This window comes from Canis lupus, chromosome 25 (genome assembly GCF_011100685.1).
Source record: "Canis lupus familiaris isolate Mischka breed German Shepherd chromosome 25, alternate assembly UU_Cfam_GSD_1.0, whole genome shotgun sequence".
Taxonomy (NCBI): Eukaryota; Metazoa; Chordata; class Mammalia; order Carnivora; family Canidae; genus Canis; species Canis lupus.
Genome location: NC_049246.1, coordinates 2,143,215 through 2,157,113, shown reverse-complemented (window position 1 = coordinate 2,157,113; position 13,899 = coordinate 2,143,215). Strand labels below are relative to the sequence as shown.

The window sequence follows — 13,899 nt, the reverse complement described above, 5'->3', positions numbered from 1 at the left end:
GTACCTGGTCCTTGGGGGACTGGGCAGATAGATAGTGGCCCAGAGTGTGAGACAGATAAAGAAGATAGTTGGGGACGCCTGGGTGGCTCAGCAGTTGAGTGTCTGCCTTTGGCTCAGGGTGTGATTCCCGGGTCCTGGGATTGAGTCCTGCATCAGGTTCCCCGCAGGGAGCCTGCTTCTCCCTCTGCCTGTGTCTCTGCCTCTCTCAGTGTCTCTGATGAATAAATAAATAAAATCTTAAAAGAAAAAGATCTTCTTGGGGATTACTATGATCCAGGTCTGCACCTGAAAAGATTGGATGCTTCCCTCTCTTTGAGAGGTTGTCTGCTATTTCCTCCACCCCCACTCCCCCAGTCATCCCCCTCTAACTACCCCTCCCCCTAGTCGGCCCTGGTCCTGCCCTCCCTTCCAGCTCTCCTCCCTTCCAAGAGAGCCCTGACCTTCCCTGATTCTTTTCTGCCATTTGCCCCCCAAAATACTTTCTTTCAAAGGAGACTTCTTCAGTCAGCCCCTTAGTAAGCAATATAATAAATGACCTATCACAATGCCAAAGAATTAATGAGGCTTAATGCGGAGGAGTGGAGTAATTTGAATCCCCCAGAGAGTTTCCAAACCACATCTGCCCAGAGATTCTGATACAGCTCTCTCTCACGCCCTATTCTGGCGCTAGGAGGATGCCAGTGGGCTGTGCATTTCAAAAAAGAGTATCTAATGAGTGAGAGAACTCTGACCTTCAGGGAGAACCACCAGTTTAGAGTTTGCTATACATTGACATGAAGTTTTGCATTTTTAGCGCAATCGTGGAAAACAAAAGAAGTATGGGTTTCTGGAAGCAGAGTAGGAAGGGCACTCAAAAATTGTCCTTGTACAGGTAGGGCCGCCCCCCTCAGGTGACCCCAATGCCACAGGTGTCCAAGCCTGTGGTCAGTCCCTGCACCACCATTCATTAGATGTACAGTCACTGGCTATGTGTCTATGCGCTTCATCGACTCGGATTCTGGCTGCTGGGGATGAGCTATGATAGGTCTCTATCACCAGTTCTTGTTAAAATGCAAGTGTTTAGCTTCTAAGGAAAAAAAAAAAATGAACCTCAGTGAGTTAAAGTTGAGTGCTAGAGTTATAGAGTCAGTAGAATCTACTAAAAATGTATTAACCATGAGTTGTCTAGAATTTATATCAAGTATGATACGGTTCCATGAAAAAAGCAGTTACAAAACCAAAGGTAGAATGCGATCCCTATTTTACATTTACATGTAGCAAGTATCTGTACGTTGACAGGATGTGTGTGAGGGGAACACATAGGGGAGGGGAGGGGAGCAGAGATGAGGGCGTTGGGGGAGGAGAATGTAAGGCTGGGGTTATCTAGAGAGTATGTAGGCACTGTGAAAAGGAGCGTGAGATAGGTGGGGTGTGTGTGTGCACATGTGCGTGCATGTCTTCACGCTCCTGAAGACAGTGCAAAACCGTAGTGGACACCTACGCTTCCAGAACCTGCAATACAAGAGGGAATGGGAAGAGCCCCATCCCTGCCCTCCTCCCACCTCCCCCAAGGAAACCTGGATGATGTTTAAGAGCAAGGACTTTGGAGTCAGACCTAGTTTTAAATCCTAACCCAAAACTAGCTGCAGGATCTTGGGCAGGTTATTCAACCTCTTGATATCACTTTCTCATCTGCAAAATAAAGATACCCCTTGGCATCCATAAAGGGCTGAGCCCAGTGTTAACACATAGCAGACATGCAATAAATGGTAACAAAAAATCCTAGCCTGTCTCTCAAAATGGAACTCAAAAGAAAATTGTACCATGGTAGGAAAAAAAAAAAAAAACCTCTGATAAAGCAATTTTTAAAATGCATCACATCTGTATTCTATTCTATGGCTTCTTTATTTTCAACAGTTTGGAGGGTTTTGCGAGGGAGAGAATAGAGTTTGCAAACAATTCTTGACAACTGGTGGCTCTTAGGACTGGTAATGGGTGAAAACATGAAGTCCACGGGATGATGTTCTCCAGTGATCCCAACCGACAGCACCCATTATAAACATTCTCACTTGTAAGTACTGTGCCCTCTCCCTCCAGCTGACAAAGGTGCCCAGAGGCTGAGCACAGGCCACCGCTCCAGGCAGGGTGCCAGGCAGCAAGAGAGCTGGGTGCAGTCTGCCCTGGGCTAGCTGTAAGTTTGCAGCTGGAAACCTCAATGCCGCTTGGGTCTTTCACTCCAAAATCAATCAGACTTTCAAACATGGTGGGGGGGTGTTGTAATTATTGGAGATTTAGCAAGTAGTCACTTGGGCATTATAAAAAGCAAGTATCTAATAGAAATAGGAGGCCTCTGTTACTTTATAAATTATCTAGAGGGCTTCTTAAAACCAATCAAAAATAATGCTGAAATCTTAGTCACGGTCACCCAAAGATTTTTTCCCCCTACTGCAAGAAAGCGCCTGCTCTAATCAGGAATGCCTGCTATCTAATGACTAATAAGGATAATGCAAAGTCGTTTAATGCTCTTGAATAATAAAGGTAGTACACAGCCCTCATTTTTTTTTTAATAGCCTCTATGGCTTTTCCCTGCTAATGCTATTCCAGCGGCGAGTCCCTCTGCTTCTGTGATGTTGCGATTCTCAGCACTTCTAGCTGCTGGCTTCTCCTGAGAATTAGAAGGGACTCCCAAAGCAATGGCTGGCGACAGCGGGAGGACCTCAGGCTCTTTTGGGAACCTTCTCATGGTTATCATAGCTGATGCCACCAATGCCCTCCAGGATATTCATGGGCAGAGGGAACACGATGGTGGAATTCTTCTCGGTGGCCACGGTGGTCAAAGTCTGCAGGTAACGCAACTGCAGGGCTATGGGGGACTCGGCCAGCACCACGGAGGCTGCCTTCAGAGATTTGGAGGCATTCATTTCTCCTTCCGCTGCAAGGACCTAAAAGGGGCAGAAATAAAAGAGCTCAGACATAGGGGCCCCTGGGTGGCTCAGTGGCTGAGCATCTGCCTTGGGCTCAGGGTGTGATCCTGAGACCCAGGATCGAGTCTCACATCAGGCTCCCTGCAGGGAGCCTGCTTCTCTCTCTGCTTCTGTCTCTGCCTCTCTCTCTGTGTCTCTCATGAATAAATAAATAAAATCTTTAAAAATATAAAAATTTTTAAAAAGAGCTCAGACATAAAAGTTGGCGACTATAACAAGGGCTTTCCCTTTCTGGCAGCGGCATCCTGATGCCTCTCTGCCAGACCCCACTTTGCCACGCGGGTTTCATCCAGTTACTTCTTTGGCAAGGGGGACAGTTTCGCATTCTAATGGTGTAGGAGAATCTGAGGAGGTTGCAGGAAGCGGGGAGATATTTGACAAATTATGAGTCCCTAGATTTCCTTTGCAAACCAAATACGAGCACCGCCTTTAACCCAGCCCGGTAGACTGGGAGGTCACCCTAATTCTGTTCGGAGATCTCTCTGGAGCCCCCAACCCTGCATTAGCCTTCAGGGAAGTCTGAAATCCAAGGCCTCCACCTGGCTTCTCTCTCTTGTTTTTACTCGCCCTAGGAGATGTTTTTCTTGCATTCTGCTGCCAGTTGAGCCTCACTCTTACAATGTAAGCACTGTTTCAAGTCTCTCTGCTCTTGATTAACCAGGAGCAGTAAGTGCCAGTCTGACAACACCCACTGGAAGGCTCTCTTAAGTGCTGGCTTCCCTTCTAGTTCTCTCCTGCCCAAGGCTGATTCGGTTGCCTCAGGAGTGGGTACTCACTACCTCTGTGCCAAACCACCCACCAAGTCCACTGGTGAGACGCTCCTGGAGCTTCCCAGATAAACCAGAGATGGGGGAGGGATGAGGGTAGAGAAAAACTCATTAGTTCTTGAGGAAGTATACAAAAGGCCTCTCATCTTATCTGGTTTCTGATACTCCAGAAAATCCATCCGACATGAAGGCTGCAGGTCCAACAGACACAAGAACATTCGAGGCCAGGGTATGCTCACGTCTTGTAATTCTAACCTGGATTGTGTTTCATCATCACCATCACCACTCCCTTTCAGTTCAGCACAACTTACCACACTTAACAGCAATGTTCAAAAGACAGGCACCAGGTTGGCTATAGCAGATGGTGACTACACCCATTGGGGTGAGCACTGAGTAAATATATAGGATTGTCAGATCAGTATGTTGTACACCTGAACTCAATCTAGCATTGTATGTCACCTGTACCTCAATAATAATAAAAAAGTCATAATTACTAGCTTTATAAAAATGTAGATTCTTAAGCCACAAGAGACTGCCTTACTGAGTCTGAGGTGAGGCCTGAGAATTACTGTTTGCTGTCGTCAGTTCTGTCTAGGGGACTGAAATGCAGCCAGACCTGGGACCCACCTTGCTAAGTCACTAAGCATTTACTGAGCACCCCTTGACCCAAGACCTGTTGCCAAATCTCCTCAAGATAGGGGCGCCTGGGTGGCTCAGTCAGTTTAAGCATTCGACTCGATTTCAGCTCAGGTCATGATCTTGGGTCATGAGATTGATCCCCACATCAGGCTCTGCACTCAGCACAGAGTCTGCTTGTTCCTCTCCCAAAGCCCCTCTGCCTCCCACTCCAGCTCACACTTACTCTTTCTCCCTCTTTAAAATAAATAAATATAATCTTTTTATAAAAATATAATCTTTTTAAAAAAATCCTCAAGATGTATTAAGCTGCCTATTACCTTTTAATTCAGGAGGAAATTCTCAGTAAAAAGTATGAAAAAGAACCCCTATTCTTATCAAAATAATTGAGAAGGCCTGATCTGTCATTCAACGTCCATCTTTATCTGCTCCAAAGCTGGGCATTTTGCCTTCCAGTGTGGACGGAGTGGCCCTTACCCTGGCCCTGGCTTCCCGGGTGGCCTCAGCCTCAGCCGCCATGGACCTCTGTAACTGCACGGGAATCCGAACATCTTTAATTTCCACTCGGGCCACCCGGATGCCCCACAGCTCCGTGGCATCATCGAGTAAGGTCTGTTTCCAAAGCAAAAGAAAGGACATCGATCAGAACACAGATGATGTAAATTTCTGACATGCTTTATATTCGCAAGATAAATTCCTCTGCTTTGTCTCCTTTAGTATTTGCAGCATTTGGAGTGAGACAATTTGGGAAAGGAAAAGGAGTTCTTATTGATCACTCCCAGGAATTGAAGTGACTCCCAAGAAGGATTCAGAAGCTTAAACTGACAGATCTTTCAGGACGTACCAGGACCCCCCACCTCAACTATTCCTAATGAAGTATGTGCCATCCATCTAGAGTTGAGCAAATACCCCACGTTTTCTTGTCAATGACATCAAGTAGGCAGCAACACATGGGCTTCTCAGACACTCCTGGATATTGTCCTGGCCCTGCCATTTGTAGCTGTGAGTCACTGGGCCACTTAACCTCTCTGATGCTTAGTGTTCTCATCTATAAAAGGTTTCCTTTCAGGATTTTTATGGAATTTGGAGATAATACATGTGAGAGATCTACCAATGACTCACAATTGCTCAGTAAATGTTATTGGGTATTTTTTGAGATATTATGTGCCTTGCTCTGTTTAACCTCTGCTGTGGGCTAGTTTTACTCCCCAGGTAGCCAGATATATATATATATATATATAGCACAAGCAGCCTAAAATCAAACATACTTGTCCTTTGTAAAAACTTAAGACCACCGATGATGTCACGTTGGTTATCCTGCAGAGGGAGGGATGAAAATGCACGCCTTGAGAAATAGTGAGACCAGATGGGTAGTTCAGAGGGCAGCGGCAGAGATCTCTGCTACCAAGTGGCAAGCCATCTCTTGCCTTTCCATGATTTCTGCAGAATTGTGGGACATGGTGAGACCTCCCAAGAACCCAGTGACTGGACTGTAGCTGGGGAAACATCTGAGTTGTCAAACTCATGGGGCTCTTACAATTGATTTGCAGAGTTATACAGAACTGACAATATTTCATAAAACTTTGGGGTCTGTGTGCCACCATAGGTCCTGAAAGAGATGCCAAGGACCAAAGCTGAATTTCCCTCCCAACTTACAGAAGGGAGGTTCAGAATCAAAGTACAATTGATTTCGGACCACACAGAAATGTAATTGTCTATAAACTAGGGCGTGCAAGGGGTGAGATGGATTCCTGCAACATTCTCATCAATATTAGAATAATGATTACTATTAACATAATTACTGATATAGGTATTGCCATGTCAGATTTTCCAGGGATCACAGGCCTCTGCTGTCTCAATTGAATCCTGCTCTAATATTCCACTAAAGTGCAGAAAGACATGGGGTGTTTGAGAAGTGGTGGCCCTTCTGGAGCAACTTCAACTAAAAAGGATGCTAACCTCTTCAGGAAAGCCTAATGTGTACAATGCTAACTTGTATTTTCCAAGTTTCCAAAGAAAATGGATAAGGTGTACAATTCCTACAGCTCTCCTCCTCCTGCTCAGATATTTAAATCTACACCTTGTGATTGTAAAGGAATAAAACCACAAACTGAAGGTCAGCGTTTACAGCAGCTGTGTGTGTGTGTGTGTGTGTGTTGCATGTGTGAATGCACATGCATGCACATGAGAGGGGTTCTTTGAATTACTGATATTTGATAGTCTGATAATTAAAATAAATGAACCAAAGATACAGGCTATTCATTCTCAGCATCTTTACCTGGATGCTATGAGCAATCTCTTCTCGGCCAGCTAAAATTTGGGACAAGGTCTGTGTCCCTAAGACGTTTCTCAGAGTAGTCTGAGCCAGCAGAAATGTGGCTTGGTGGACATCGTTGACATTAGCCACTGCTGAGACAGCACTGTAGATTCTGTAATAGACGACTCCATCCACCTGAGTAGTCACAGAGTCTCTGGTGAGGATCTAGAGGGCAAGGATAGGGAAAATCACATGTTTATTATGACTTTCACAGCAAATGACAAAGTGTCAGGCAGCCTAAGAGCCCTCTCTGCAGGAGGAGAGCATGATGCCAACATTACCAAAAATCTGCCCTGGCTAGAGTATGATATCATCTTTGTTGGTGATGATTTGCCATGGTGAGAATAAGCACATGGTGAGAATAAGCACAAATCTATTTGCTTTTTAAACATTTTTTATTTTGAATTTTATTTATTTATATGACAGGGAGGGACGGAGAGGGAGAGAGAGAGAGAGAGAGGAGAGGAGAGGGAGAAGCAGACTCCCTACCGAGTAGGGACCCCAATGTAGGACTTGATGTGGGGCTCGATCTCAGGACCCCGAGATTATGACCTGAGCTGAAGGCAGATGCTTAACCGACTGAGCCACCCAGGAGCCCCTCTATTTGCTTTTATAGAGGCTCTGTGTTAATATTCTGAATAATGTGACAAGGTGCTTTGCAGCCATTGAGAGTCCTCTGGCAGACCCAAAGTAGCAGAACCTAGAACTCTCTACTCCCATATAGAATTATGGACTATGGAGCCAGAAAAGAACCATGATCGGTCACTAAAACTGCTGAGTCTTGACTGGGTTTCCTGGACCAGAGAAAAGAAAATGAACATTGACTCATAATCCTCTATCATTTCTGCCCTCCTGCACTATAGGCCCTACTCACATTTTCTTTCGTTTTCCTGGATCGTTTTGGTTCTTAGTAATTCTGTTTCTCTTCCCTATTGCCTTGCTACTGGCCTTGGATATTTATTTACAGCACTTTATGAACTGGAAAGAATTATTTGAAATCCAAATGCAGATGGGCTCTGTGCTCTTTCCCCACACCCACCAGCTGTGCTGCATCCAATCACTCACAAAAAAAGTGAATGCTAAAGATTTTACTAAAAAACCTTCTGGATAGGTGAGAGTGAGGATAATATCCTAACCAGATCCTGCCCTCCACCAAATTAAATCCAGTTCCTTTATATGACTTATCTGACTCTTCCAAGCCTCTCATCTACTGCTCTCCATCCCAGTTTCTCTGCCAACTGCATCTTTTCTCTCTCTTTCCTGGGATTTGCCCCTCCAAGTCATTGCAAATCTTATAACAGTCCAGCCCTTGCCATCAGCTTTATTCTCAATTGGAAAAGCAAAGCCCACCTTTGGTTCCTCAAGCAGGTCCCTTACAGTTTGAAAACATGTTGTAAAACTTCAACTGTCCATGTAATGGGGAAGATACAGGTTTAGTTTGGTTTGGTTTTAAATTTGTTTTAGATTTTATTTATTTATTCATGAGAGATACACAGAGAGAGGCAGAGACACAGGCAGAGGGAGAAGGAGGCTCCCTGCGGGGAGCCCCACGTGGGACTGGATCCCAGGACCCTGGGATCACATCCTGAGCTAAAGGCAGATGCTCAGCCACTGAGTGGCCCAGGTGCCTGATACAGGTTTTATTTCTACCCAGCATTACCTCTTGTGGAGGAATGTTGCAAGTAACAGTTCGGAGATCAACTTTGACAAACACATCTATGCAGGGCAAGACCAGGATCAAACCTATAAAAAACAAAAGATAGCTTAAAAGTTTATCCTATCAAAACTAACTACAACAAATTATCTCCTAACTATATGACACATTATTTTCATGAGACTATAAACGCTTCTCAGACAATCTTCAATATGTACTCCTCTAACTTTAGGGAAAATTAGCTCCTCCTTCCAGTCAGTGACTAAAAAAAAGTGATTCCCTAGAAATTAAAATCTTGTGGTAAAAAGCTAAAGATCCTTGACATTTAATTTTTAGATTTTACTTTTAAAACACTCAACCTTCTTCTACCCGAGTTGAACTTGACATTAATTAATTAATTTTTTAAAATATTTTTTATTTACTTATTCATGAGAGACACAGAGAGAGAGGCAGAGACACAGGCAGAGAGAGAAGCAGGCTCCATGCAGGGAGCCTGATGTGGGACTCGATCCCAGGACCCCAGGATCACGCCCTGAGCCAAAGGCAGATGCTCAACTGCTGAGCCACCCAGCCATCCCTTGACATTAATTTAAAAAGATATTTTGGAAATTGGTGTCCTTATTAAAAATATCTGTACAAAAAAAGATTTAAGTAATAGATATTTTATCTTAAATATCATTGACTGTCAGCTTTCTCATTCATCTTCAATAATACTGAAGAAATAGAATTAAAATCTCCTTAAAATTTCAAAGTCCTGGGACCCCTGGGTGGCTCAGCGGTTGAGCCTCTGCCTTCAGCTCAGGGCGTGATCCTGGAGTTTGGGAATCCAGTCCCGCATCGGGCTTCCTGAGGAGAGCTTGTTTTCTCTCTGCCTATGTCTCTGTCTCTCTCTCTCAGTGTCTCTCATGAATAAATAAATAAAATCTTAAAAAAATATATTTCCAAGTCCCTAAAACCAATGTTTTTCAGAATTTGCTATTTCTCCAGAGCTATGTTCTAGTTCAAAGATAATGGCATCCCCCAATTATAAACACTTTCACTTCTCTTTGAGTTGTGAAGTATTTGGATTTGGGGCTGGGTAGGGGAAGGGTGGGGATACAGAAATTCAACTGAGGATCCCATGAATCCTTCACATGAGCCTGGTGAATGTTCTCTACAGCAAGAGTTACAAAGATTAGAACCACAAGGCATGTCAGCAAGATGGAGACACCAATCCATTTTTGTTCACCAGAAAGATTTCGTGCTGTTGTTTTTGTTTTCAAGGGAGAAACAAGTTTGTAGGTTGTGTACCATGCAAATGGCTGGTAGCATCAACAGAAAACACTGCTAAGGAGCTTTCTTTCCATTGGTCTCTGAACTCTCCTGAGACTTGCAGTGAGGCTTGTGGCCTAATTTACCTCCGTTTTTGGTGCCAGGTCACTGGTTGGGGTCATGACTCCTAAAACTACAGTTAAGTCTTAGCCCTCGCACTTACTAGCTTGTGACCTGGGAACACATACAACTTTCCTGAGCTTCAGTTACTGAATCTCTAGAAGATGGTAGCGAGGATTAAGCATGATTCAACACGATAATGAAATAAAGTACTAAACACAGTGCTGGGTATATATTAAGTGCTCAAGAAGTGGTAACACTTATTATTAATACTTTCCATTATTAAGGAATAATTTACAATTTACAAAAGTGGAGAGGTTTAATGGAAAACAATTGGCAATTTGGCTTGTTTCCCTCTAGCTTTTATGGCTTTCTGAGGGGACTCATTTGCCCCAGAGACGCGTATGACGAGAGTAATTATCCTGGGACATTTAGTGGTGAAATCTTCTGGGAAAATTCATTTAAAAGAGATACACTTTTCTCTAGAGACTTCCAAGTTATAGCTAGTCTACTTCTTTCAAATGAAGTTTTACTTTACTTATAAGCTCGGCCCCACCAGATGCAACGACCTGGATGGGGTAAACCTTGGTCTGTTATACCTCAGTTGAATGAATTATATTTGGACAAACTCGTAAGAACAACCATAAAAAGTCATTCTTGCCCTCTCTCCCATACATTGTTCATGAAATCAGACAAGTAGGATTATACTACTTGAAATGACCAAGCCTCTTAACAAGCTTCTGCTTTTGAAATTTCTCTTTTTTTTATGCAACAGATATCTGAGTGCCTACCATAGTGCATGGCCAAGTACAGAGCACATACAGTATAGCAGTGAATAGAAAGTTCTTGCCCCCCACCCCCAAGGGCTTATAGTCATAATAGGAGGCAGAAAACAAATGTTACTAGAGAAGTACTGCAAATAACAGTACTTTTTAAAATGTACTTTATGACCTCTCCTTTCAAAACATTAGAATTTATCATGTGAAATTGTCATGCTTGAGAATCAAAAACAAATATTAGCAATTTGATATAGTTCAACTACATACATACCAAGAGAAGTTATGAGAATTAAATCAATACCTAACTTCTAGAGTTTTAGTACCTAACACTTTCCCATGTCCACCCCTCCCCCCCACTTCCACCAAATCCCATCTTCTTATAACATGAAGAATTTGGAACAGTTTTCATTCTAAGGTAGAGAAAGGATGGAAAGAAACACAACATTTGATCAAAGGAATTGTACAATGGCTTCCAGCTTTCTATTACTCTGCTTGCCAGGAGAAGAAATTCCTTTTTACTTTTTCCATTAGCTCTTTTCAAAGAGTGAGAATCAAAAACCGGCTCCTGGAATAGTCTCCTTGAGTAACTTAATCATCTACTGGACCATTTACTCCCTCCCTTCATTCTTCTATCTTTCTTTTAGGGGTCTTGATAACAAGTGAAGTCCGGCCAATGTAACAGAGCAAGTCTTTGCTCTTGTTCACTGAATCTCTCAGAGGGAATGTTAGGAAACAAGGTCAGATTTCCGACCTCTCAAACTAGTGGTCTAGTGGTCACTCCTGTTAACTCGCATAGCAGAACAACATCTTCCCATTTTACAAACAGGCAAGGGGCTCCAGCTTCCTGTGATTTTTTCTTTGCTTATCAAGAGAGGCTGCTGGGGAAAATTTTGGTGGTAACAGTTATAGGTATTAGGTGCCCATGATCCTTGTCAGGGGTGTCCTACCTGGCCCTCTGGCTTTGTCAGCCTGGATGCGTCCCAGTCGGAATACAACAGCACGTTCATACTCCTTAATGATCTAAGAGATTAAGGCAGAGAATTTAGTCCTAATGGTTCATCAGCTCATAGAAAGAGCCCAGTTTATTTCCCAGGGTGTTACCTTTAAGCACATCCATATGGAGAAGGGGAAAGTAATGATCATCAGCAACAAAGAAAGGGAAAACAGGATCCAGCCACACACGCCAAGCCGTTTACTGCTGATGCCTAAGAAATGAAGAGAAAGCAAGCCTGTGATCCCTTTGACCATCCTCTACTTACATGGTTCTTAGAAAAGTCATTCAGCCGCATGAGTAGGCTACTACACAAGAGGGCTGGCCATGCCTGGGAGCGCTGACAAGGAGCTTGAAGTTCATGCACACCTGTAAATGCAATAAACACACACACACACACACACACACACACACACACACTATTCATTCAGAGTTTTAGGTTGAAATTGACCTGTCCTTTCCAAGAAAATCTCATAGCAATCAATAATAACAATTACCATTATATTTAGTAGGACTGACATGGTTTATTATCCTCAAAACACATAAAACACTGTTACCCAGTATATAATTCATAGACTTCCTCCATCAGAATCACTAGGGTACCATTTTAAAAGACATATTCCTGGGTGCCCAGAATTCTCCATGTTGAAATTCAAGACAATCTCTGAAGCACAGAGGTAGGTACAATTATCCCCAAAGGGAGGCAGGATGACAGGAAAAACATTCTGAAGAGCCCGTAGGTATGAGTTTCCACGAGAGCTCTCTTATCTACAAGTGCCGTGCCTTAGATAAGCCACTCAATGTTACTGAGCCCCCACTTTCTCATCTGTAGGTTGGGGATAGAGGTCAACTACCTTGAAGGATTTGATGAGGACTAAATGAAGTTATTCTTCCATGGCACTTGGTCCATACATTAACATCTACATTAGTACATGCCTATTACTACCTTTATTCCCATTTTACAGATATCACAGGGATGTGTCAGACACTGATATTTGACATTTCTGACTTCTAGAGGAATTTTGTTACATTGGCTCATTACATCAGATGTCTTTTTGCTAATCACACATTATGATAACAGGGGCATTTTGGCTTCAAGAATAGTGCTCTGCAATGCTAAGTTCAAATCATATTCCAATAACCGAAACTTTATAGCTTTAATCACTTCAAGTCTTACAACTCTAGTTTATAGAACACACAAATCAGGCTGACCTTTTTATTCTTATTTGATCCTTCTATTCACTATCCCAACTTCTTTTTAATCCTCATTCCTTCTTATTCTCCTCTTATTATTTTTTAAGATTTTATTTTTTTATTCATGAGAGACACAGAGAGAGAGGCAGAGACATAGGCAGTGGGAGAAGCAGGCTCCTCATAGGGAGCCTGATGCGAGACTTGATCCCAGGACTCCAGGATTGCGCCCTGGGCCAAAGGCAGGCGCCAAACTGCTGAGCCACCCAGGGATCCCCTAATATGTGTTTTTATACAATCATGTAGGATAAATGGCTGGCAGTGAAAGTGTTTGGTCCAAGAGATTAGTTTTTACAATTTTGTTAGATGGTAAGTGCCCTTCAATGATTTTGTACCAGTCCACACTCTCATCAATTGCATAGTGTGACACTGGGCCTACTTCCCCATGCCTGGCACCAGAACTCATCAGGTACTTTCTCAATTATTACATTCTGATAGATGAAAAGGATCTAAGTTTTAGATATATATTAAGTATTAAAAACTTGTTGTGCAAATGTCCTTTAATAGGCTCTAAATACACATAAAGATACACTCAATAGGAATAAGGAGTTGCCTGCATACCCAAAATTTGTATTTTTAAAAGATCACCTTCCAAAGCCTTGGACCATAGTGAGGTGGATGGGACTATCCTTATCCAGGATAAAGACACTTTGTGCATTCTAATAGAATCTTTGTTGCATTCGTGTTTATTAGTGCTTACTAGTAATGACCTAGGCTGTATATAAACATTCTCATTGTTAAAAAATGTAATAGTCCAAAGCAATACAGATAAAGCTGAAATCCCTTTGACCATCCTCTGCTTAGTCCACTTTTATCTAGACAGGTCCCATAGTTATCAATTTGGTATATTTCATGATAGACCCATTCCTAAGTATTTACATTCCTATGTTCATCATTAGAAAACATGGCTTAGATTTGTAGATTTGGTGAGTTATGGCACCACAATAACACTTCTGCTTTGTCTGTTTTTTTTTTTTTTTAATATTTTATTTATTTATTTGAGAGAGAGAGAAAGAGTGCCAGAGAGCACAGCGGGGGGGGGGGGGGGGGGGGGCAGGGGGAGGGGGAAGCAGGCTTCTTGCCTTCCTGCGCAGCAGGGAGCCGGGTGTGGGGCTGCCCCGGGCCGGGCCGGGGGAGCGAGACCTGAGCCCAAGGCGGACGCTGAGCCCA

At 43.1% G+C, this 13,899-nt stretch overlaps 1 protein-coding gene across 1 annotated transcript; it reads right to left on the bottom strand.

The window, feature by feature from the left end:
• Positions 1 to 439: 439 nt before the first annotated feature.
• On the bottom strand, positions 440 to 13,673 carry STOML3 (stomatin like 3). The gene is made up of 6 exons (XM_038573041.1): positions 11,589 to 13,673; positions 11,435 to 11,507; positions 8,344 to 8,426; positions 6,645 to 6,848; positions 4,844 to 4,978; positions 440 to 2,921 (listed from the first exon to the last, which is right to left on the bottom strand). Exons 1-6 carry the CDS (start codon positions 11,733 to 11,735, stop codon positions 2,697 to 2,699), a joined length of 867 nt encoding a protein of 288 aa, XP_038428969.1. The 5' UTR covers positions 11,736 to 13,673; the 3' UTR covers positions 440 to 2,696.
• Positions 13,674 to 13,899: the final 226 nt, after the last annotated feature.